The 24,271-nt window shown below is 37.3% G+C and overlaps 1 protein-coding gene across 1 annotated transcript in view; it reads left to right on the forward strand.

Annotated features, from left to right (window-relative positions):
• The window catches only part of KLHL2 (kelch-like family member 2), a gene marked incomplete at its 3' end in the record, with an annotated part of 55,923 nt that overhangs the window by 23,441 nt on the left and 8,211 nt on the right, over positions 1-24,271 (forward strand). Inside the window, exons 4-7 of the mRNA XM_010134029.1 lie at positions 9,473-9,635; positions 20,635-20,744; positions 22,136-22,252; positions 23,269-23,418. Of these exons, the coding sequence (XP_010132331.1) occupies positions 9,473-9,635; positions 20,635-20,744; positions 22,136-22,252; positions 23,269-23,418 (540 nt within the window). The remainder of the gene's footprint in view (positions 1-9,472; positions 9,636-20,634; positions 20,745-22,135; positions 22,253-23,268; positions 23,419-24,271) is intronic.

Raw genomic sequence — 24,271 nt, forward strand, 5'->3', positions numbered from 1 at the left:
GCTAAATAAAGACTTCCTTGAAAATGTTTCTGTTTTCTGGATATTGGTCATGCTTTAAATCATGAAATGTATACATTAAACCTTCATCTGAAAAAAAAAAAAATCATCTGGGAGGCTAGAGGTGTCATTTGTTTTGGGTATTCTGACCCTCCATACCTGAATTTCATAAGCACAGCATCTAGAGTAAAGTGATCGTGAAATTTGTCATTAAGCCTAATACCTTTTTTTTATGAGGTATTCCCTTGTGACATTTCTACGAGAATAGAAATATGGTTGCCTGTAGGAAACTGAAAGATAAAAGATTGTCTCAAAATATAAAAACATACAACTTGTACTGCTAAAAGCTTGGAGTAATCAAATGTCTTTTGAGTCCACTGAAGGGCCATTTATTGCACATTAGATGTTAATCTTGGCACAATTTTTGTGCTGGAGATAAGCACCATGCACACAAAGCGTTTCTTCATGCTGTTTCTGTTGTCTTTAGTTCTCGGTTTTGTGTTACTGTAAGACTCGGTAGTAAGGGTGCGTCATCTGTACCAGAGAAAGCAGAGGTTCACAGTCTACTATCCCAGTTATGCTGCTATTTATTTCCAGCATAGGCGTTAGGGTGTTTCAATCCCTCTTTTTGAAGATTGACAGAAAATATGCAGTTATACTAGGAGAACAAGTCTTATTTGTTTTAAGTTAGTCTATAATGTAGAAAAAACTCCAGAAAACCAAAAAGCAATTCCTTGCTTGGTGTCCTCCCCCTTCAGTTCCCCCGAAGTTGTCTTTTATTCTTTAGGAAACATGGCACATGAACATTTTGGTTCTTTTGTCAGTCTTTTATGCCTTTAGTTTTAGGGAATTTTTTAAAGAATATTTCTATCATAGTACTCTTCGGTATAACCAAACTCGGCGTATCTTTCAGTGGGTTTTGAGAATGAGGATGTTCTGGTACTGAAAGTGTGAGATGTTACAGGTAAATCCTATAGCTGAAGCACAGTAGCTGAAAGCATCAGCTGATACAGCGAATCTTTATGTGGGTCAGCCTTTACAGAAAGATCTAAGACCACATAGCGTGAGTTATATTATTCTGCTTACTTAATGTATTCAGCTTCTTTTAATCCTTCTGCAGGGGAGCTTTGTATATTATTGGACTGGCTAGCACTTCAGCTCCCATAGTTAAAGAATAAATTGCCCTGTTTCTGAATGACAAACTATGAGCAGCAAGTAGCTTCGTTCAGTCTCTAATTAGTTGTGTTTAAATTATCCTGTCCCTTAAAAAATATAAAGGTATTTTTATGCAGCTATATAATCTTTTAAGCACTGAATTACGGTATGATGAAGGCTTCTGAGCTTTCATTTTAGGTGACTTACTGAAAAAAAACTTAAATTCAGTGACCAAACTTCAAATCAATGCCTCTTTCTATCAACTCAATGTCTATGATTTTTTTCCACTGAAGAAAAAAAAATCTAAAATCCTAACTAAAATTATTTTCAGTTCAAGAATGTTTCACTCCAAATGAGACAATGTTTCATTTCTATTTCCAGCATCTTTTAACAGAAGAAGAGGATATGAAAGGCTAAGCTCATGACTGCTAACAAAAATAACCATCAGAATAGACAATCAATCTGTCTCTCTTCTTGGAGGCTTAAGCCAAAATGTGCTGTTATCTGGTGGTTAGGGCACTGTTCTGGTGGAGAAGAAGTAGAACCCTCAAGCCAAATGAGACTGCATGGTTCTCCCATGTAGACCAGATGGACACCGTTAATTATCGTGTATTACTTGATTAGACTGACCCTCCTGTTACTTTGCTTGCTTCATGAATCTTGTTTCTTCACTTCAGCAACCTCTAACTGCATCCCAAATCCCTCCCAAAACTTCTGTAACTACCCCCTTAAAAACCCAACCAAACAAGAAAACAACAAAACCCCCCACCTCTACCCCAAACCTTTTCATTAATAATTAGTATTTCATTCATCTTCTGAAGTGATGTCTCTTCTAAAGCCAATTTTTGGTCAAATCAGTTATTTCCTCTAAATTGCATGTCACTAAATGAAATGGACTCTTACCTACAGATTACGATACTGATTAAAAAGCAGCTATGTAAAACAGTTACTTTTTCCTTACAATTCATTTTAATCTGTTCTGCTTTCCAGGTTGGGAGCTGCTTAGTATTGTCAGTCATTCAAAATATTACATTATCATGATTATTTGCTTCTTTTCAACTGAAATGGTTCTCTACCAATTTGTCTAGTACTATGGTGTCGTGTTTTAGCCCCAGCTGGCAACCAAGTACCACGCAGCCTCTCTCTCTCTTCAACGGGAGAAAATACAACAAACAGCTTAAGGTTTGAGATAAAGCACAGGGAGGGCTCACCCACCAGTTACGGTTACGGGCAGAAAACAGACTCAACTTGCGGAAATAAAATCAATTTAAATTAAACAACAAAATCACTATTAAACCACTAAACCACCAGTCCAATCAGAGTAGGACAGTGAGAGAAACAACAGGATCTTAAATGTATCTTCCTTCCACCCCTCCCTTCATTCCTCTGCTACCTCCTTTCCCCTCACAGGGCACAGGAGGGGCAGAGGGTGGGGGTCATGGTCAGTCCCAGTCCGATCCATGTTATTTCTGATCTTTCTTCTTCAAGGGAAACGCTCCTCACAGTCCTCCCCTGTGGCAATGTCGCATCCCTCCTATGGGAGACAGTCCTCCATGAACTCCTCCAGCTAGTGTGCGGGCCTTCTGTGGACTGCGGTCCTCCCACCAACAAACTGCCCCAGTGAGGGTCTCCCTCAGAGTCACAGCCTTCTTTGGCAGTAGTCCCTTGTCCAGCATGGGCTTCTCCATGGGCTGCAAATGGACCTTCTCTCCACATGTGATCTCTGAGGACTGCCAGGAAGCAGCCTGCTCTCTCACCGCAGGCTGAAAGGAAAGGGCTGCTCTGGAGTGCCTCCCCAACCCCTTCCTCAGTAACCTGGCTGACTGCATGGTTGTCTCTTCCCTATGTCCTACTCCTCTCCAGAAGTGGGGCTGAATTGGAGCCAGGATTGGGGGCAGAGCTTTCACGAAGCTTCTTACAGGGATTGTGCCAGCAGCTCTCCCCCTGCTACCAAAACCCCACCAGGTACAAGCCAGCAGCCTCCTCCCCTGACTACCAAAACCCTGCCAGACGCAAACCCAACACACAAGTAAATGTGAAGGAAGAGGACTGCATCTCGATTAGCAGCCTGATTCCTTCCTCTGATACTAGAGAACTGCAGCTGCACCTGATTTTTAATTGGATGGGGCTAGTTAAGCTAGAGGATAGATTTATACATCAAACTCTTTACTGTGCAATAGCCTATAAAGTCAAGGATGTTAAGATACCCCCCAGCAGGTATTTTATAAGATACAAGGTATCGTTTTCTAAACTTGCAGCACATGCACGAATTTAAATCAAGTGCAGCATCTTATTTGTGTAATTTAACACTGGAACAGTGCAGTGAACATGTTATTCATATAGAAATGCTAGCAGGGTTGAATTTTCCAAAATTGGAACTTCTACACTTTATTCCACAGATGCAAGTGTTTAAAATATTTGCATCTGTTTTAGTGGGTTTTGTATGCATACTCCCAAATAGTGTAATTTCTGTGCAGCGCTGAATGATTTCACTGGAACTTAGACTGTGCTTCAGTTACAAACCACAGTTTTAATTACAGCACAGATGCATGTAGATGACAATAAAAAAATAAGATAGTTTGGATGATCTTTGACATTATTTTAATTTCCATCTTCCTTATGCCATGATAGTATAAACAGCAAGTGAAGAGTTTAGTTTGCTGAAATGGTTATTTAAACCTTAGACACAGAGGTTAAACTTTACTCTATTTCCTCAGGCATTAACATAACTGCTGCTCTCTGAAATTGATTTTGTTTTAATGTTGTAACTGAAAATATGGACTATCTGCAATTAGCAAGGATGTAAATTCCTCTCCTACATGCTTCTATGTTGCAGTGTACTGTGTTCCAATTCTCACACATCTGCTTTACTAGGTTAATCTCTTTCCTAATGTTACAGGTTTGGTTTTTTTCCTCTCCATGTGATAGAAATGAAATTTTACTATTTTGGACAGCAAGTTATTAAATTCTCTTGGCATGCACTGCTTTGAGTTTTATTGGTTTATTTGCTTGCAGAGTACTTTAATGTTCTGAGAAAATTTGGTTTTGTTTATGCTGTGGGAGATTGTTCTTAACCTGCAATATGTTCTTTCATTATTTTCATATTGGCGTTGTACTGATCTTAATGCATTGTTGGTGTGTATCAATTTGAATTTGGACAAGAATTCATGACAAATTTTAAAGAAATTCCAAGAAATTTTAAAACAGTGGAGATTAAAATATTGCCGTAAACATATTCAAACTGCATATATTACAATATGTTCTGGCTAGGAGAATCTATCAGTACAAAGAAGAGTTGATAGATTGCTTTAGATTTACTGAATTAAATTGACTTAATCAGCAGGCAGAAAGCTTTAATCTATTTAAATTTTACTTTGCATTGAACTTTTTAAAAGCAGGTCCAGTTAAAGCAGATGCAGGGGCCTGTCAACTGAACTTAAAATATTTCAAAGTGTGGGGATTGTGCAACTTCTTGGGGAAACCTGTTTCAGTGCTTAACAACTCATATGGTTTTAAAAAAACCTCCAGAACACCACAAAATAACAAACCCCAACCTAACTCCTTTTTTTCCCAATCAAATTTTCCCGTGTTTTTTCTTGTCTCTTGTCCTACTGCTGTGCATCTTCATGAACGGTCTAGCTAACTCTTCTCTACCCTCCCATTAGATATTTGTGGAGAGTAATAATATCTTCCTTTGTCTTCCGTTTTATGGTTGAACAAATTCAGATTTCTTAGCCTCTCCGTGGAGTATCACATGCTCCAGCTCTCTGATCAACTTGGTGGCTCCTTCCACTGGACCTGTTCCCCCATCCTCAGCTAGTCAGTTACTAAAAGCTTACGTGCTGCATGAAGTGGTACCAACTTCTGGGAGCAAGGGGCTGTGTGAAGGAGAGTGTGGCACTGAACTTTGTGAAGCGAGTAAATTGTGAAGGGATGCCCGTTAGGCCATCCAGCAGCCTTTGGACAGGACGAACTCTCTTGTCAGGTGCGGAGGCCGTCCAGAGCAGCTCCTCTGACCAGGTTCTTCTAGATAGCCCATGAAGAGGGTTTAATAATGTTTCATATAAAATATACTGATTTGAAGATACTTGGTGATACATAGTGCTATGTTTTGATTTAGCAGAGAGATACAGTGGTATACTGAAATCACAACACAAGCATGATACAGCAATTGCAATAGACGTTTGGATCACCATGCAAAGGTGATTCCCATTATTGGTCTCTGTATGCCCACTGTTAGGATGTTGGGTATTCCCAGTTCACCAGGAAGGAATATAAGCCAGCTCAAGCCCGTTGTTCTCTTCAGAGCTCCTTCTGTTGGTTGATCAGGTTTTATAATTTATGTTGGGTTGAGCCACCTACATAACTCTCCCTGCACTGGTCTGGCTAGCTCAGGAAGGCATTACGCTCTACTAATTATCACAGAGAAGACTGTTTGCACAGCCTGATGACTCACTGGTAGAGCCATATATCTAAATTAAGGTTACCCTCCAGTACTCCTTGTGTTAAGTTCAGCTTTCTTTATGCCACTTGGTGCTTATTCTTTACATTTCTTCCCTGAGTTCATCTCCCTTGCCATTCCCTCCTAGCCTCTTTCCATTGTAGGGGTTCGTTGGTCAGTCACGCAGGCTGTATCTCCCTGAGGCTGTTTGTTATGAATGTGTTGCTTGTGAACTGATGGATCACACATAACTGGAGAGGTGCCTGCCTGTACCAGCTGCTCCTCACCTCAGAGTTCAACACATGTATGTTTTGGTCACATGAGGTACGTATGTCCAGCTGCACAAAGGTGAACAGATGCTGTCTGGAAAGAGAGAGAAAAGGTGCAGGCGACGTTGATAACCTCAACCCTCAACATATTCCTGGCACGTCTGAAGGGTGACAAGAGACGGCAGCAGCCCCAGACAGAGGTTGACGACCTAGCGGAGTTATTTTGAAGGGCTTGAATGTACTCCAGTGAAAACAAGGGCCCAAGTTTTGGTTCTTAAGTAGATCCCTCCTGACTATGCAGGTGGATTTAAAAACAAATACTTGTACCAGCACTTGGTCACAGTCCTTTTTTTGTCTCATTGGGGTTGGAAAGGTGTATTTGGCATGGCAGGTGCACAGAGCTTTGGAAATAGGAGTGTCACTGCAAGAAAGAGAATCAGGAGGATATAACCAGGGAATAGTCTTCAAAGACTTCTAAGGGTTAAACAATCTGCTTTAGGAAATATAGCAGTCATTCCAAGATTCATCACCATGACTTTGACACAAAAAAGAGAATTTCTTACTTGCCATCTGTAATAATAATCTGTCCAGTTTCTTTGATTATAAAAACAACAACCACTGTGATGAGGCTATGTTTTCACAGAATGAGCAGAGATGATTTTTTTTCCCCCCTCTGCGTTACTTGCAGTAGGAAGTGGTATGCATGTTAAAATATTTTTGATCTTTAATGGAAAGTTAGGATACCCTCTACTGGCTGTTTTTGGAAATAAATCTGAGCTATAGCCTACCAGTTTGGAGTCAGCAGTAGTTAAGCTTCATCTGTGCTGCAGTTGTAATGGAGTCTTTTTTCATGGGTTTGAGAGGAGTTTGGGGTTCCCCCTCACCATGTGTCCCTGGCTTTGGCAGAGTGAATCTGCCTGTAATGAAACTGTATTTTTAAATACAGGTTGTTGCAGCTTCCAGGCTAACAGTTCTATAGATACAAATGGAAAAAGCTAGGTGTTATCGCAGCTCTTGTTGCTTAGTAACCAAAGCCCAATACATAATTTCAATGGGATAAATTTGATGTATTTTGCCTCTCTTTTCCCTTTTTAGTAGAGAAATACACATAAATATATTTAGATCTCAATGTCTTACTGTCTTACAACTAAAATGTATTGAAATCTTTAACTTGACAAACTCAGTTACAATGATTTAAGAACTGATGTAAATTTCCCACAATGACGAGTGATCTTCTAGTTCTTGGAACATTGCTTTACTGTTCATTTGAGTGAGCAAGTGTCTCAGTGTGTCTGTGCATACAAATCTTAAATTCTTTTTTGCATACCATTCTCGAATTTTACCTTTTTATTTACTGATTTGATGATGATTTTACATATTTCTCTGATGAATCCATTTAAGCAGTCAAGGACTGTTCTCAGAATTATTTGCTCAACTATACTGACAACATGCCCCAAATTATCTAGGACTGTGCTTGAATTAGTTACTGAATTTGTAAGCAGGCATGAAATGCTTGCTTCATTGGGCTAAGTTGTCTAACTAAATACTTGTATCACATTTCTAGCCTTGATTTTTGGTATGTAATTTCATAATCAGATCTCATCCTAGAATTTGCTATCAAATGAATTATATACTCGCTGTTATAACCAATTATACTGTAGTTCTAGTAACAAAAACTATTAATATTATCTTCTCATTTTCATGAGAGTAAAACTCATTTTGATGAGTTCATTTAAGTAAAATGAGTTCACTGCACTGTTTTAATCTTTTCATTAGTAACCTTTAAGCTTACTAAATTTGTTTTGAATTGTGTGACTTCGGCACTTGTGTCTATTACATAGAGATCTCAATTTATTTTGTTAGACTTAATATTTTCGAGGATTATCTAAGATTTAAACTAGTTTTTAGTTATTTTCCTTAGCAGCAGTCCATGTATCTCCATCATATTTGTGTTTTTTCTTCATTTCTCTTTCATTAACAGTTGATATGTAAAGCTGTCTTTTTAAATGTATGATTGTTCCTTTTTGCTGTCTACTTTGATACCCAAATGTGTAAAACAGATGCTCTAGTGGATTATTGCTTCAAATGAAGGATTAATATCTTGAGAAACAAAGAAAGACTGTTTTCAAGCAAGCTTCATCTATGGCAAACTCAAGAGAGAAAACCAGCCACAAACAGTAGAAGTGGTACCAAAACTGAAGTTTAAAGCAGTCATTAGCTTTACAAGGTTGTATCAGCTGAAATCCTTTTTGGTTTAGTTTTGGTTGTAATTGTTAGTTTTATTTCAAGAAAAAAGTCTGTAAGAGTAAAGCGTAACAATATCTCTTTAGAAGCCAAGTAGGTAGATGTTCACAGAGACAATGGCAACTTCTTGATTCTGCAGAAAGTTACTAAGACTAAAACTTCTCCCAAAGAACAAGAAAGCAGAAGTATATAATGCAGCTTTCATGTAGTGTTACACATGTTTCTAAATTGTTTTACTCTGCTCTTCCATCTCTGTTTATTCTTTGTTTTCTTTGTTTGACTCACTATAATTCTACCCAAGTAATTGTTTAAATGAAAAGCAAACATTAACAAGTGTAGTGCAGCCGTTGTCCTTGGTGTCCTTTTTGCTTGCATGTTATTGATGCAGTCCTATAGTATATGTTTTCTCTGTATGTAAGTGAACAGTTGCAAGATTTACATGTTAAAATCATGCCTGTTGTCATCCACTGAAGACGCGAGGTTAATTTCACACTTGAATATTCTAAAATAGAAGTCTCATTAAAATAACTGTCAAAGGCACGGAAAATGAAAATACTGTGAGGAAGAAATTGTAGAGAGCCGTATAGAATTTTGCTCAAAGGCACAGTTATAGTTCACTTAAATCTCACGTCCGAGATTTAGTGGGCAAATAAAGTGTATTATACAGATTTTTAAATTCTTCTTAACTTTTGCTTGTTTTGTGAAAGTTAAAGGACAGATACTTTGTTTACACTAATAGCTTACCGATATTTCAATGAGTTGTATTCTATATGCTCAGGATTTTAAATGTCTGAATTGTCATTCTTTTAAGAAGGTCATAGATGTCTTTGGAAGCTGAATTAAGTCCTTACTGGAATCAGTTGCATAAAAATGCTTATTATTGATGCTAAAAAATGGTACAGTGTTCAGTGTTTGCTTGCATGCAAACAAGATTTACATATTCTATCATGGTCTTTGATTTAAAGAAATATCTAATGCTGAAGGTTTGGAAATTGGATGTAATTATGGAGTGTTCGGAACAGTAAGAAGGGAACTCATTGGGAAGAGTTCCCATGAAGTGAGAATTATAATCTATGGAACGACTTCCCAGTGAACATGGTGGTAGAGATATTGCTTGTTACTTTAAATTTTAAATGGTATTTGCAAGGAGGTAAAATCATGTTAATGTTGGGGTTTAAGTTCTTCAGTCTCATAATGCTGAAAATTTCCTCTCTATTTTAGTCTTAATTTTAAAAGACTTAATTTTTAATGTATTAAGATTAAAGACTTTATTTTTAATGGAATATTTTGTTTTATTAATAGTGAGAATACTCTTGTAAAACCTCAGAATTGAATTGGGTAATTAACCACTTGTTGCTTCTTACAGGTACTGCTCCCAGCTGCTGGCCTATTGCAACTGCAGGATGTGAAAAGGACTTGCTGTGAATTTTTGGAGTCCCAGCTGCATCCTATCAATTGCTTGGGGATTCGTGCTTTTGCTGACATGCATGCGTGCACAGATCTCTTAAACAAGGCCAACACATATGCAGGCAAGTTATCATTAGTTGTTAAAGAATTTAATCAATCTCATGGGTAACTCTAGGTTCGCTTTATTCAACAACTCAGAGTGGGCCATCACCTCAGTGAGTGGCAAAGTATACGCAGCACATCCTTAGTGTATATAGTTTTCCTTTCTAACGTTATGTAACTAGGTAAAGTCATTGGTGTTTTTCTGTAGGTTCTTAGTTCCTCGTTCTTCATTGATCAAAAACTCTAGTCAATTCCTTTGTCTCAGCAAATCTTGTATTCTTCATTTAATTTCTTTCAAGTTCATCCTGGTTACCTTGGTCCTCGGTTGCCTGGGTCACAGGATGAGGATCACCTTCAAAATTCTAGGAGAACTTGAGTTGTTCTATTATATTCTATGTCTACTTCAAATGGATAACTTTAAAATCATCTATTCTAAGTTAATCAATGATCTAACCTTTGAGTATAGCCAATTTTCTCTTGATTCAGCCTGACTGGGGTTTAGACCAGCCCTGGTAAGGACTATACAAGGATAAATGAGCAGCTTTGTTTCATACACACTTGTATCAGTAACTAAAACAATGTTCTATTCTCTAATGTTACAACAGTAGAAAGCTTTAAGGCTTATGATTATTTTACATTAGTATAACTTACAGCTTGATATCTGTGTATGTTGGGTGTGCCCACCCAACCTCACCCAGAGGAAATAAAATTTTATCCAGGATATTGCAGATATGTATCTTCTGACAAAGAGTGCATTTGAAATTAATGTCTTTATGACAAATAAAGTCTTCTGGCTGGAACATAGTTATAATATGCAGCACATAAAGGGGCGGTATCTTCATGGCCAATCAGGTCCATGCAGGGTCCAAGCAATTTGTAATCCAGGAAGAAGCTAGCTTGCTGGTTAAAATTTTGCACTATCACTTAGGGGAGGAAATCAGGAAAGAAGAATGAAAATTCTGTCAACTGCCACAAGTCAAAGCGGGAAGTACATGGGGAAAGGAAAATGAGGGCATGGGGAGAGGGGTATTTGTACCCCCTTTATTCCACTGGCAAAGCAGCAATTAATGTACCATGAGTATTGTGTTATCAGACTGTGTTCTGAAAATCTTGTTCAGCTAGACCAAGGCTTGAAATTTCCTCCTGTACAGGATACCTGTAGCCTCATTCTTCTACCTTGACACAAAGTAGATAGAGATGCATCTTCTAACTGACCATATAACTCAACCAATAAAATTCTGCTTTCCTTGTAAAGAGCACTTGCCATTGGATTGCGTCTCATTTTTTTCCCCCTGAATAAAATGTTCATGAATTTCTTAATTTTATTACTAGACATACATTGTCATGGTCATCTTAGACTGTGTTATATTTGTAAGAGGACTGGCTCATGTCAAGTCTTGACATTTTTGAAAATTAGGTTCCCGTTTTGCTTGCTGTTGTGAATGAAAAAGCAATTCCGATTCTGTGGTGAGGTATAGGGGGGACAAAGGAGATCGTTATTCCCTTTTGCTTGCTGATGGTGAGGCCTCAGGTGGAAAAATGCTGAACCAAGCTTTTAAGTCAGATGCAAACAGGCAGAAGTGAACGCAAGGAACTCCAACACGAACATATTAAGAAAACAGACTGACCTATGACAAAGGCTGTGGGAGAAGAGGGTCCTTTCAGTCAAGAAACAAAAAAAGCTAGGGGGATGAGGAGAGTGAATATTCCTATGTGTAAAAATGCCTGAGAAATGAGTAATCTTACTTGTGAGGTATTTTTAAAGTCATTTCACATCTCAAGGAAAAAAATCTAACTGCAAAAGTATCACAGATCAGGCAAGCTGTCAGTGGAAGTTATGGACTCTCTACTGTTAGGCATCTGTAAAAAAATCTGATTAGACTAACATCTTATTGAAGTTGATCTAAATCACATCTGTGTGCAAAAACTAGATGATTTTTGAAGTTCTTTGTAGCTTATGAAAAAAATCTGAAGCTAAAATCTTTTTAACATAATGGGTTAAAACCTTGTTTGACTGCTCTTGATGCCAAAAAAGGTTGCAAAATGTAATTACTAGAGAAGTAAACAAAACATTGTGTAACTTGTAACATTGTAAGCATAACATCATAAACAAAACTGTGGCTTTTAATTTGTTCAAGTAGCAATAACCTTATTGTTCCTTTGTGTGTCGTGTGCCTTGCGGTCTTAATGTTTGAGTTGAGACTGAAGATGTTGCACTGAGCAATTACTTTTCAATGGAAGCTTTTTGTAGTGAACAAAGCCCCCTTTTATAGGGTTTAATTTACTAGCCAGTGAAGTAGTATATTTTGATTAGAGCTTTGGCAGTGAATATTCAGAGTAGGACAGATTTGTTTGGAAATTCGGAAGTCATGTGTTGTCAGAGGTTGAGAGTGACTCTCAGGTATGCCTCCTTACATGCGGCTTTCATTGTCTTCCCAGTCACAGATCTTTTCCTGTCTTTTCAGTGTCTCTGGGATGTTTCATTTCTACTTCAAGTTCAGCAAAACTGAATTGTTTTCCACCTAAACATCTTTCTCCCTGTCTTCCTTTGTTACTTTGAGGGTGACAGAGCACTGAAACAGGTTGCCCACAGAGGTTGTGGAGTCTCCTTCTCAGGAGATACTCAAAACCTGCCTGGAAGCGATTCTGTGCAACCTGCTTTAGCGGCTGGGTTGGACTAGGTGATCTCCAGAGGTGCCTTCCAACTCCAACCATTCAGTGATTCCGCTATTTTTCTGTCACTGGTGAATTCGATGTTCTTTCAGTCATTGAGGTTCATAAACTTGACACCTTTAACTCTCCTCTGCCATTTTCTCTCAACTACTCAGTTGCATGTTCCTCTATTTTGTTTCCTCCCTCCCTACCAAATCTGTTCTACATCATTTCCCTTTTGCTGCAATGTAAATCTCTTTCTGCCATAACTTCCTCTCTGTCTGCTAAGGTAATTTTTACTATTCTTTCAATAGTTCTTTTTCCCTGGGACCAAGTTCCAACCTTTCACCCTTGACTTTTCCAGTTCAGCACAATTACCCACCCTTGACTCTTATTTTGTATCTCTCTCTCTTACATTTGTGTTTGATTTCCTTCATAATCAAACTACCTTCAATTTCTGTCAGATTCCTCCAGAAAGTACTTTCCTTGTCTATGCTTACCTTTTTGTTATCACATTCTTGCAGTTCTGCTGGCCTGTACCACAAGCTGCCAGATCAGCTCCTACTGTGTTTTTGCTTTATTTGCGTGGCGAATTTTAAAGTAATGTACACTCTGTTCTTACTCTTGAGGTAAATATGCTGTGCATGGTCAGGGTGTGAGCTACTTCATAGCATTGCGCTCTCTTTGCTGCCGTCTTTAATCCTTAGCACTCTGTCAGGCTTAGTACAAGAGCAATACAGAAAAGAGAATTAAAAACAAAATATCCTGATAAAACTACAGAAAAAAATTATGATTGTATTGCTTGTCATAACTTTTCTAAAATGTACAGTGACCAGTTAATATCATTAACAATTAGCAGAGAGTTAAAACTGAAGATTTTTCTAAAATAGAGCACTAAGTGTTCCAATTCATATGTCTTGGTCCAAATAATAGGCTTTTTTATGCCTTAAGTAATTTTAGACCTCATAAAAAGAAAGATTTTGATGAATGCTTTCAGTTGCCTTGATTCCTAAAAAATCTGTTTTCTAGTATAATTTTTTTTTTAACCCACTTCCAGGAGCTTATTGTATCTCTATCAAGAATGGATATTTCAGGAAAAAACAGAAATGCAGCAGGCTTATATGATTAGGTGTCCCTCTACAGAATCCTTGGTTGCTGTCTTAGGTATGAAACCGAGGTACACAAATCAGCCATACTCAGAAGGTTTTAATCTAGTGAAATTGTATTCAGATTGTTTTTATATAAAGTTTAAAAAATTCAAAAGATATATAGGTTGGTTTTGAAAGTACTAGCTTTGAAATGCATACCTTACTGGAGAAGTTCTAATGTGCATGTGACAGAATGACTTTGTGATAACTGTATTTAGACTATTATGCAGAAAGTTTTAATTATACCTTTTTTTTAATAATGTACTATAAAATCAAAAAAGCTATCATATTTTTGACCTTTTATGCAATAGGAAGCAAGGCGTACATTTATTAACCAGAGTTAACGTTCAGATATTTAATGTTTCAGGCAACGTCTTTTGATTTATACGTTGCGTAATTTTAAATTACTTCTTCCAACTTCTATTCTGATTATGCCTTACTAACTTCTACACTGCTTCAGTTATTTCTAAACAATCTTTGTTTGGTTAAGTAGTTGAAGCTAGTATTTATATAGGTTGCTCTCTAGAAATATAAAATCTCAGACTCTGGCAATACCTTGAGTGCAATATTTGATGAATGTGTTTGAGAGCATGAGAACTGTGCCCAACTTGTAACCCTCCCTCTCAGGGTCATTTTGTTCATGCATCCTTTGCTGTGCTTGGAGAGACTCAGGCTGCAAGCAGGATACAGGCAAGAGGAAATGAGAAGGAAGCTATTCGTTTGTTTGTCCTCACTGGGCTTGCAAGCTACTAGGCTGAGCACCAGCATGCTTGGTACTTCTGATAAAAGCACCCAGGGAGAGAGGGTTGGCCTTCATTTCTCCTTGGAACAGGCTGATCATCAGGCTTGCTTTATTTCTGTCTGTTGACTCTTTGGTTTTATTTTGTACAGTTTTATACCTTTTCAGGTCAATGCTTTTCCTCTTGAATTTTCAAGCTTCTTACTGCCTGTATCTCCGCCATCATAGCTTCTTTTCCCCTGTGTTCTTATCTCAAATGGCTCTCTGTACTTTGTCAAGGCTCTTTCTCACAACTAAAAAAATTTTCTTCAAAGTCTGAGCCAAAGATACGTGGCTGTGCCATTTTGGAATTAGGCCTTGCATCACAGACAGCTGAACTCTCAGGAGTAGCCGCTCCAGAAACTAGAATGAGTACAGAAAAGGATTATTAGACTAAAAAAGCAGTGAAAGTATTTCCCTGCTAGAGAAAATGAAAAACATGTGGATATTTAACTTCTTGCAGTCTTTATTTTGTTACTCTTGATATTTTATTTTTAGGAAAAAGAGGCAGAGAGATACTTCTGCTAATAGATCATGATAGCATAAAAACAAATGGATGCCAGTAGAGATCAGAGGTCGTTAGAAAAGTGAAACTCTGGAATGGCCTTCCAATGGGAGTTAAAAAATCCAACTTCCATTAAAATTGGAGCTTCATAATCCTATGATGGGTATGGTCCTCCTGTAGCAGAGTGTGAGGTTTTTATAATTTAGGAGAGTCTTGTGTGCATGCATGATGCCTATGGAGAGTCCTGACAATTGATACTTGGAATGAACTTCTGTTGCAGTTAAGCTTTCTGGGATGCTACCTGTTCTCGTGATGTTCCAGAAAGCAGCCCTGCTCTGAGTTGTGTCACACTTGCACATAGTCAGGTGCTATGTGCAGCCGAAGCCTCTCGTCCTTCTTGTCTGAGGATCTCTATGAAGAGTAGGTGGCATGAGCGCTGTTGGCCCGTCCTCAGTTTTAGTCTGGGATACATCCTTTGTAATCTTAGAGGATGTTCACAAAGTAACAATTTTCCCCAAGAATATGTAGCATTTTATAGTTATCCTAATGTTATGTACATCCTGAAGATAGATTGGTAAGGCCTTTTGATGAAGAGGGGTATGGCATCTTGGACTAGAGAGACACTTGCTCAGTGCTTAGGCCTTTTAGTTATAACCAAAGAATAATAATGTACTTCCTCTCACTGCATAGGCTGATATGGGGTTTGGAAACATTGACTGTCAGTTGAAGAAACGTCTTTTGACACTTTGAGGACCAGTTTTACACAGCAAGCCTCTTGACTTTTAGCATCGTGCCAAGGAGATGTTGAAGAAACTAGTTAGGGAATGAAGATTGTGAATGTGTTGCGAAGCAGGGATTGCTGTGTGGTAGAGAACTGAGGGATACGGTGTTCTTGATTCTGGTGCTCTGAGTTTAAAACTTTGATCCTGGATTAGACTTGGAAGCATGCGTGTCTCCTGCAGACTGATCTTGTGTACATTTGTATGCATGTGATTGAAAGGGCATAGTTAGCAGAATCGTTCTTACGATCCTATTCTGAGTAGCAACGTCTGTTGCTATGCTGCTGTTATCTTGGCTGCTATGAATTTCATGGTGTTCTCAAAAGCAGTTATTTAAGCATAAAATTGACTCGTATATCAGATTTTTAAAAAAACCCAACAAACCCTGATTCTGCAATGTTTAGCATCTGCTGGTTCTCCAGCTGGCAGAGCTTGTCTGTCCCTCTGTAATAAGACTGGGGTTCCTGCTTGACCAGTGCCTCATATTAGGCCATTAGCAAAGACCTTTTGTCCCCAGCCAAAAAGAATCACAATGTGACACTGTGAATTGAAGCAAAAAATTTAAAAATTAATTCTTGGTAAATATTTTTGTTTCATCTGCTTGTTCTTCTAAGTGAACATAAGTCTTAGCTCTTTCCAAGCTCCCATGTTCTGCATTGCTCTAAAACACGAGCTTGATAAACTCTCGTGTAGAAAAAAAGGTACAGTTCTGGAAGATTCCAGCTGGTTTTGTAGCATTATGACATCAGAAAGATGCAGGTACTCCATTTAGTTTATAAAAAAATATCATCTATTGGCCTAAACCAGACAATGGACACTTATGAGATGTGATACATTTGATTGCAATAATTTGATTCACACACTAACACACACCGGATTATAGTAATGAAAAGATCTAGGGAATATGAGGGGGTTTTCCCTTTTCCCAGCTGCAGCCTCTGGCACTGATAAGCTCTGGCCGTGTTTTTCATACATGTTAATGTGGCTTTGGGAAGATCTTTGAGATAATATTTCTGCAAGTGTACAAAATGTTAATGGAAATGGATATTAAGTATCCATTAAGTATCCATCCAGTAATTCCATCAGCTGCTGGAAACCTCAGAAAAATCTTAGAAAATGATTGAAGCCTGTTAATGATGGAACAGAAATTTAGTCAGTCTTCAACAATGTCATACACAGTGACAAACACTGACAACAGCCACTGTCATAAATCAAAAAGGAGAAGCTGAGTTACAGGCTTTTATTTTTGGCCACCTTGTTTCTCTGACAGGTTTTCAGTCTGGGAGATCTTCAGCAGACCTTTGCTTCTGTACTTGTTTATTCCATTTAGTGAAGTCCGTTAAGCCAGAGAAGGTCTGAATGTAGGTATATAAATGAGTGAAATAGTGTTTGTGAATTAATCTGCAAATGTTTATAGCACAAAATGTTCTGTGCTGGCCTCAGGTGTAGCTTTCCTTCCTATGTAATTGAAAAATACGAAGCTAGTGTCAATATTTTTATGTCCAGCAAGACTGTGTGCCTTTAGGATAGAAGAGGTAGGTCAAGTGCTTACTGCTGCTGTGTGCGTGTGTAATACAATTCTCGATTTACAACGAATACTTTCAAAAAGTGGTACATCTACAGCTCCTGTTATCTTCTTGGGCTCTCCATGCTGGCATTATTTATTGTACTTCCAAACATTTTGTTACTAGGCCCTTTCATGTTGTTAAGAACTTCCTTTTTCTGCTTGAAGTTTGTTGCTGAAGCTGAAGTCCCATCCTGCTGGTACGGGGCAGATAAGGACAGATCTTTAGCTACTCAGATAGAAACTCTGTCGGTTGCGAAAATGTTAAAATCTGTTTTTCATATGCAATTGGAACAGATATTTTAGAAATGTCCTAAAATGGAAGGGATTTTTTTTTAAGGGCAGATTTTAGTTTTGATAATAAAGAAGTAGGATTCTACTTGCTTAGGAAGTGGGAATTTGGGAGCTTCTGCAGCTTCTAAGCCAGCTTGTTTCCAGGCTGCCCGACTGTGGAGCCAGCTGGCTTCCAATATAAATTTGTCAAAGTCACTGTGTAGAAAATTCTGATTTGGAAAAAAATAACTGATTTATACTCTCATGAAAACTTCCAACCAGGTAGTTCTATCTGTTTGCTTATCTCGGAGATGTTCATGAAGGAAGAAGTATCTTACCTAATGCAACAAATAAAAACCAAGAGATTTTGAGATTTTGCAGGGGGCAAGTACGTGAAATATTTAATCATAAGTTTCATGATGATTGATGTTAATATCCCGAGATTATCAAACCTTTCAAGATGTGAGCGATAGTATGGGATAATATAAATCCTAAGCAAGAAGGCAAAAAAATATGCACCCCATTAACACTTTTTTTCTCTCATAATTATTGGAAAAAGAGGATCTAAGCAGGATTTTTGGAACTCTTAGTACTGAATTGTATTATTTCAAAGATGCTGATATCTTGTTAAAAGGAAGCAAAAAGTCTGAATTTCATAAGTATTGTTAAATGTAATAAAGTAATGCCTTCTATCTTGAACATTTGCATAGCTTTAGATGAATTGCCGTTGGCAGATTTAGTTGCTGTTTTTGCATTTCCTTGTTCTTTTTCGGTTTTGAGTTATTTTGAATAATCCATTTAGCTGTAATTTCATTTGGCTTCTTCTGAAAGGTTATCTATCAATCAGGATGGTCTTCTTGACAGCAAGAGATCGGGTTCTAAAGCGACAAGTGTTTTCACCTTACCTCTTTCTTTGATGACTAAAATTTATATAGCAATCTACTTTCCTGTTTCTCTTTTTTTCTGGGAATTCATTCATCTGAGGATTCATTTCCAGGTGTTTTTCAGAACCTGAGCCTGTAGCTATTGACTGAGTAGTTTGTTTTTATTTCTCCTTTTTCCCCACTCTTCTTTTTTCTCTTGGCCATGTGCCTTGTTCTATGTTTTAAGCTCAGAGGCTAACATCCAGGAGAACAGATTTTGTTCAACTACTGCCTTTTTTTCAGATCTTCCTCTACAGTTCTCTTCTTTATCATGAAACCAGGAGACATCTTCATATTCATTTTATTTGAAAATTCTCAGCTTTTACTCTTCTGGCTTAGAGGCTGGATCTCTTCCAATTTAAAGCATGTCATATTTCTAAATCTACTTTAAAAAGCAAGGGTTTTGTATATGAGTCTGTAAAATCAACTGAGTATTTCTAGTTTACAAAGTGTATCCCGGTGAATATGAGCCACTGTTGGTACGGCTTTCTCAAGGGAGGATGAACAAGGCTTCTGAACCTCAGATTTGCTTGAGATTTGGCTAAGTGGTGCTTCTGCTTTCTGCCTGCTGCCCATCCGAGTACAGTTGGACATGATCTTTTGTGGCACTGTCATTTGCAATTTGGAGTTTATAATAAAATTAATTTATGCAAATTACATAACAGACAAATGGACATGAAGGTTTCTGAGGAGTGGAAAAGTAATGGTGATGGTATAAAAATCAGTAGTATTTCTCCTTAACCTTTCTCTCCCATTCCCTGAAATACGGCAGAAAATACTGAGCATCCATTGTAATAGGCTGCTGCGGAATCGGAGGGAGTTGTAGAGATGATGATTGCGTGAATGAAAAGGCTTGTAGGATGAGGACTGAAAAGGCAAGGACTGTCTACTTTAAACAGATGAAGACTAAAAAAGGAATATAGAATAATGAATGAATGATTTTGAGTAGACAGGTTGTGGGTTTCCCTATCATTGTATTTAGCATTAGAAAAAGGGGATATTAACTGAAAGCTGATTAATGATAAACTGGGTGTTAAATTTAGATGTGGGGCTTTTTGTTCAATGAGTCTGTGGCATTATTACTATAGGAAGGTATTAAAGTCAAGAATTTACAGGTTTCAAGGGGACTGGACTGTGTCTTGCTAAAGGCATTGTTTAGTAAAATGTAGTTAAGGTAAAATATCATCCTACTGTCTACCAATCTCTAATCTTTCCTGCTTACAGTGAGACTTTTCCGTAGCAAGGTTTTATTATCATACTTTCTTAAGTATTCTTGGACTTTTGTCTGAAGCAATTTGTGCTGCCTCTCTCAAGGAACAGGATGCTGAACTAGATAAAGGACAAGAATTATACTGTGTCAGATTTAACTTTTTATACTCTAATCTTCAGTACAGTGTAAAAAAAAAAAGCTGTCATACCCTGCAAAGTCGATCTGAAAAATTTAGACTTCTTGGTCTGGAAGCATTCAGCATTCTTTAAGTTTTTTTAACAGCTTAAGACAATTTGTCAAGCGTGGAGTCTTAACTGTAGTAGTGCTAGTGGAGCGATAGGAAAGGCTTAAAAAAGTTCTTTAGTTTGAATACGTTTGATTACTTTTTGTACTTCTAATTATGAGTGAATACTTAAATTCCCAGTAACATTGTCCCTTCTAACTTGTGTTAAGAATAGCTGAAGAGAGGAAAAATAACAGTTAGTTGGATGGTGCTACTTTTGAAGCAACTGAATGGCTTAAAAAGCAATTTTAAGGAAGGAAGAGGACAACTCTGGTTCTACAATTAAAAGCTGAATTTTGTCCATTTTGTTTAAGTTGAGGCATTCAAAAAGCTGAGGGAAAACTACACATCTATACTGTATAGAGATTGTGATATGGAATATTTTTATAACCTTCAGGAAGCTCTGAGAGATGCAACAGGATCCAAACTTGTTTAATTTGACCTACGTTAGACTGCCAAAATGCTAGTTCTAATAAATTAGCCATTTTTCATGTTGAACTGCAGGTTTAAAACGTGTGTCAACAGCATAGAGGGCATATTCTTTTTCCGGAAACCTTTTTTGCTGTATTTGTGTGTACAAAGTTAGTAAAATGAGATTTAAGTAATTGTCAAGGACAAGTACTGAGATGAAGCAATGCTGAAAATGTTAAATTGCTATGATTGCTACTTTTAGTATAAAGTGTTTTAATATTTCATTTATTTTTAAGAATCTTTAAAAATAAATCTGTTTGTGAGACCAAGCTTTAACCTATATAAAATATTTTAAGTTAAGGTATTGCTTCTAGATGTGACAAAATAGCACGCATATTGACTTGTTTTCCTCTGTTTTTCCTCTGCTGCTTTAATGCTTGTTGTGGGAAACACTTAGCACTGTATGTCAAAGTACTACTTTTCCTCCAAACAGAACAGCACTTTTCTGATGTCGTTCTTAGTGAAGAATACCTCAATCTTGGTGTAGAACAGGTGTGCAGTCTTATATCCAGTGACAAACTCACAATTGCCTCAGAAGAAAAGGTAAGACCATCTGTATCCCAGTATTCATTTTATCCTTTTGGATGAGAGACTGAGCTTGCTGTCACCGCTCTTGTACGCTTGTTTGGATGTGTTCTTTGTTTCCTCAGTAAAATTAGGCATGTATGGTTCTCGTGTTTAAAGGATCTTTCCCAGAAGTGTTGTCAGTCTGATGTTGAAAATTAATCTTTTAAATTCTTAAAAATCCTAAAACTGCATTAAATCACAAAACACTTTGAAAAAATTGAAAATAAATTAAAGGGAAATTACTTCTCATCTTCAAGCAGAACACACAGAACACATGCTGGTAGTCACATACATGGGAGTTTGGTTTACCAAGGGATAACTAACTCAAAAACAGTAGTTTGAAAAGCAAGTATATGCTATCTACTAACTTTAACATCAGCAGTCCCACTAAGAAATTAAAACTCTGAATGTGTATGTGGGCTGTTTAGCCTAACTGAACAAAGGTGGATTGCAAAAGAGATGGCTAGGTAGCTTGGTATAGCCAAACTTGAGTTAAATATGTGTTGGCTCACCTTTAGCTAGATCTCATTCCTTTAAAGCCATTTTTGAAATTCAGTGAGCCAAGTGCATCTCTTTGAACCTCTAATGGTTTTCAAGTTGTAGATATTTTCATTTTTGAATCCATCAATTTAAACATACGTTGTTTTTCTTTTTTTCCAAGGAGTATATATTTGTACTAACACCTGTAAATGAAGCTGGATTGTATTCAAAATCATGTTTGAATACTGATTTGTGTGACTAGGTAGTGTTTCGTCTTAAAACCTCTTTGAAACTTTGATTCTAAGAACTATCTGCTTAAACTGCAACTAGCAAAGTCATGTTCCCGCTCCCATAATACCCTTAAGGTCCAGTTTTATCACTTTAATTGTGATACATGTGATGCTGCTTCTGTGGAGTATAATTCAAGTTTTAATGCTCTAGTGTATGATGAGCTGCTGTGCAACAGTGTCAAAATTAGGCTTGGGATCAGTTCTCCTAGTAAGCTGCAGTGATAAGTCATTTGAATTATAATATGGCAGGTCAATTTTCCAAGAAAGGTATGAAGATTGTAATATCCCTGCTGCTGTGTTCTTTGTTTACCTAGTTTTATTGGATTTTCAGTATCAGTGAAATTATTGTGTGGATTTTGTCAATGTAGTGCAACTATCCTTGAAACACCAATAGAGAAGTGATAGAAAAAGAGACTAGCTACTGCATCTTCAGGATTTTATAGTGGGTATATATGGAAATAATGGGAGCTGTAACTGCTGTTGTCTTTTCTCACGTTAGGAATTTTAGTATAAGCAAAAACTGGTTTTGGAGGCACACTATTTTCATGCTACTGAATTTGTAAGTCAAGGGACTCGCATTTGTTTGTTTCCTGGAAGGTATTTGAAGCAGTGATAGCGTGGGTAAACCATGACAAAGATGTAAGGCAGGAGCTAATGGCACGCCTGATGGAGCATGTTCGGCTGCCTTTGCTTTCCCGCGAATATTTAGTTCAGGTAAGCAAAAAGGAATACTAATTCTTCTGCATGTGAACATTTCAGTTTATTTTTTTGAAGCCAGATGGATAAGTTAATATTTAAACAGTAGTGTAACGTAGTGAGTTACTGATGGTAAAAATAACCAGTCACAATTACATATCCATGCGTGTACACGTGCGCACACACACAGAGAATGAAATGAGGGATTGCCACACAGAGGATATTGTATATAAGTAATTTATCTATTTGGCTGACTACTTCCCGTGCTACGGTAGTAATCTGAATGATTTAATTAGCTGAGATCAGGTTAGCTTTCATTTGTAATATGGTATTTGATACCACGCTTCTTTTCATAAGTGGGTTTTAAATTTCAGAGTTGAATCTAAATAGTTTAGAACTTGCTAATAAAGGAAACATTTCAGATAAAATATATTTTCTCAAATTTTTTAAAAACATTTTGAATATTTAGGTGTCAGCTCAAATATTTAATATTGGAAGTGTAAGTTCACTATTATCATTGGTTAGTAGGTGTCGTAGCAGTTTGGTAGGTGTTTATATTAGAAATTCTGGTTTTGTGGTCTGAATACCTTCACTTTGTGTGGGTGGTTTTTGAGGTTTGGTTTTTCTTTTGCTTTTGTGGGATTTTATGTTTTGATTTGCCATTGTGGTTTCTTACTGTTGTGGGGTGATTTACTAGTTATATTCTTCTCCCCCATTTTAAGGAGTGGTCCTTAAAAGTGTTGTGTACTCTTTGTATTTGGAAAGTCAAGAAATTGCCTTGATTGTGAGGAAATTATTTACCTTGCCTAACACTGTTTCTTCTACTTACTAATTAAGGGAATAATTTTTTTTTTCAGTGACTGCATATTGCCATGACACAAATTCAGGTCTAACTGTGATTAAACTACAATCTAAAAAATCAGAGCAATCAGCGTTTGTGTGATATAACACAGGCTTTATCACATTTCAGATTGTTATTTGTGTTTGACTTCCTTAACATGCTCAGACCTTGTTAAACTTCTATTAATAAACAGAGAGTTGAAGAAGAAATATTGGTTAAGAACAGCAGTGCTTGTAAAGATTACCTCATTGAAGCTATGAAGTATCACTTGCTGCCAACTGAGCAACGAGCATTGATGAAAAGCACTCGAACAAAACTAAGAACGCCTGCTAGCCTTCCAAAAGTAAGACCTTATTTTTCCAGTGTACTTGTTTCTTCACACTCCATTTTGTCAGATTTGATGAGAACATGACTGTCACTTGAGGTAATCCAGTAAAAATTTTGTACTGGATTTATTTATCACAAAAATATAAGAAGTGTTTAGCTTTATACTTTATACTACTTGTGATATAGATGGGAGACTGAAACATCTATCCCCCCAGCCACCCCTTGCCCAAAAAAAGGTTTTGTTTTAGGAAGTTCTTCAGTACTTGAGAAATATACAATTATAGGCCTGGTGTTAGAGAGGAGGTAAACCCGTTCCTTAAGAAAAAAGACCATCTTCAACAACAACAAAAAAACCCTAACAAAAACCGATGCTTCTGAGTGGGGGCATTTATTCAGTATGTAGCTAAATATAGTCTTTTGCTCATTTTAGAAGAAAAAACCAAAAGAATCATCAGGTACTATGTTCTTTCCAATGAAATAAGTAAGTTTTCTGTCAACTGCAGTGGTGGAATAAGAGATTCCATTCAGCAGATTTAGCACATTTCTGCCAAAGGAACCAGATAAGGCTGTTCTGTGATGGATAGTCACGGTTCTATTGAACATCACAGATACTGAATTCTGCTGCCTGACTGAGGTCAGACGATGATGTGAAGATACTTTCACGGGGCTCTACTTAGACTCTTAATTGCTTCCTGCTTATCTCAGACATTTCTTCTGGACACAAGGATTACAGATTGCACATGTTTCTAAAAAAATTAATTTTGCTAAGTTTGCAAGACTCAATTTTCTTATTTAGGAAACCATTCTTTAATTATTTCTTGTACAGCAGCTTATTTTATTTTTAACACTTTTTTGATCTTTCAGGTGCT

The sequence above is a fragment of the Buceros rhinoceros genome, unplaced genomic scaffold (genome assembly GCF_000710305.1).
Source record: "Buceros rhinoceros silvestris isolate BGI_N320 unplaced genomic scaffold, ASM71030v1 scaffold4794, whole genome shotgun sequence".
Lineage (NCBI taxonomy): Eukaryota > Metazoa > Chordata > Aves > Bucerotiformes > Bucerotidae > Buceros > Buceros rhinoceros.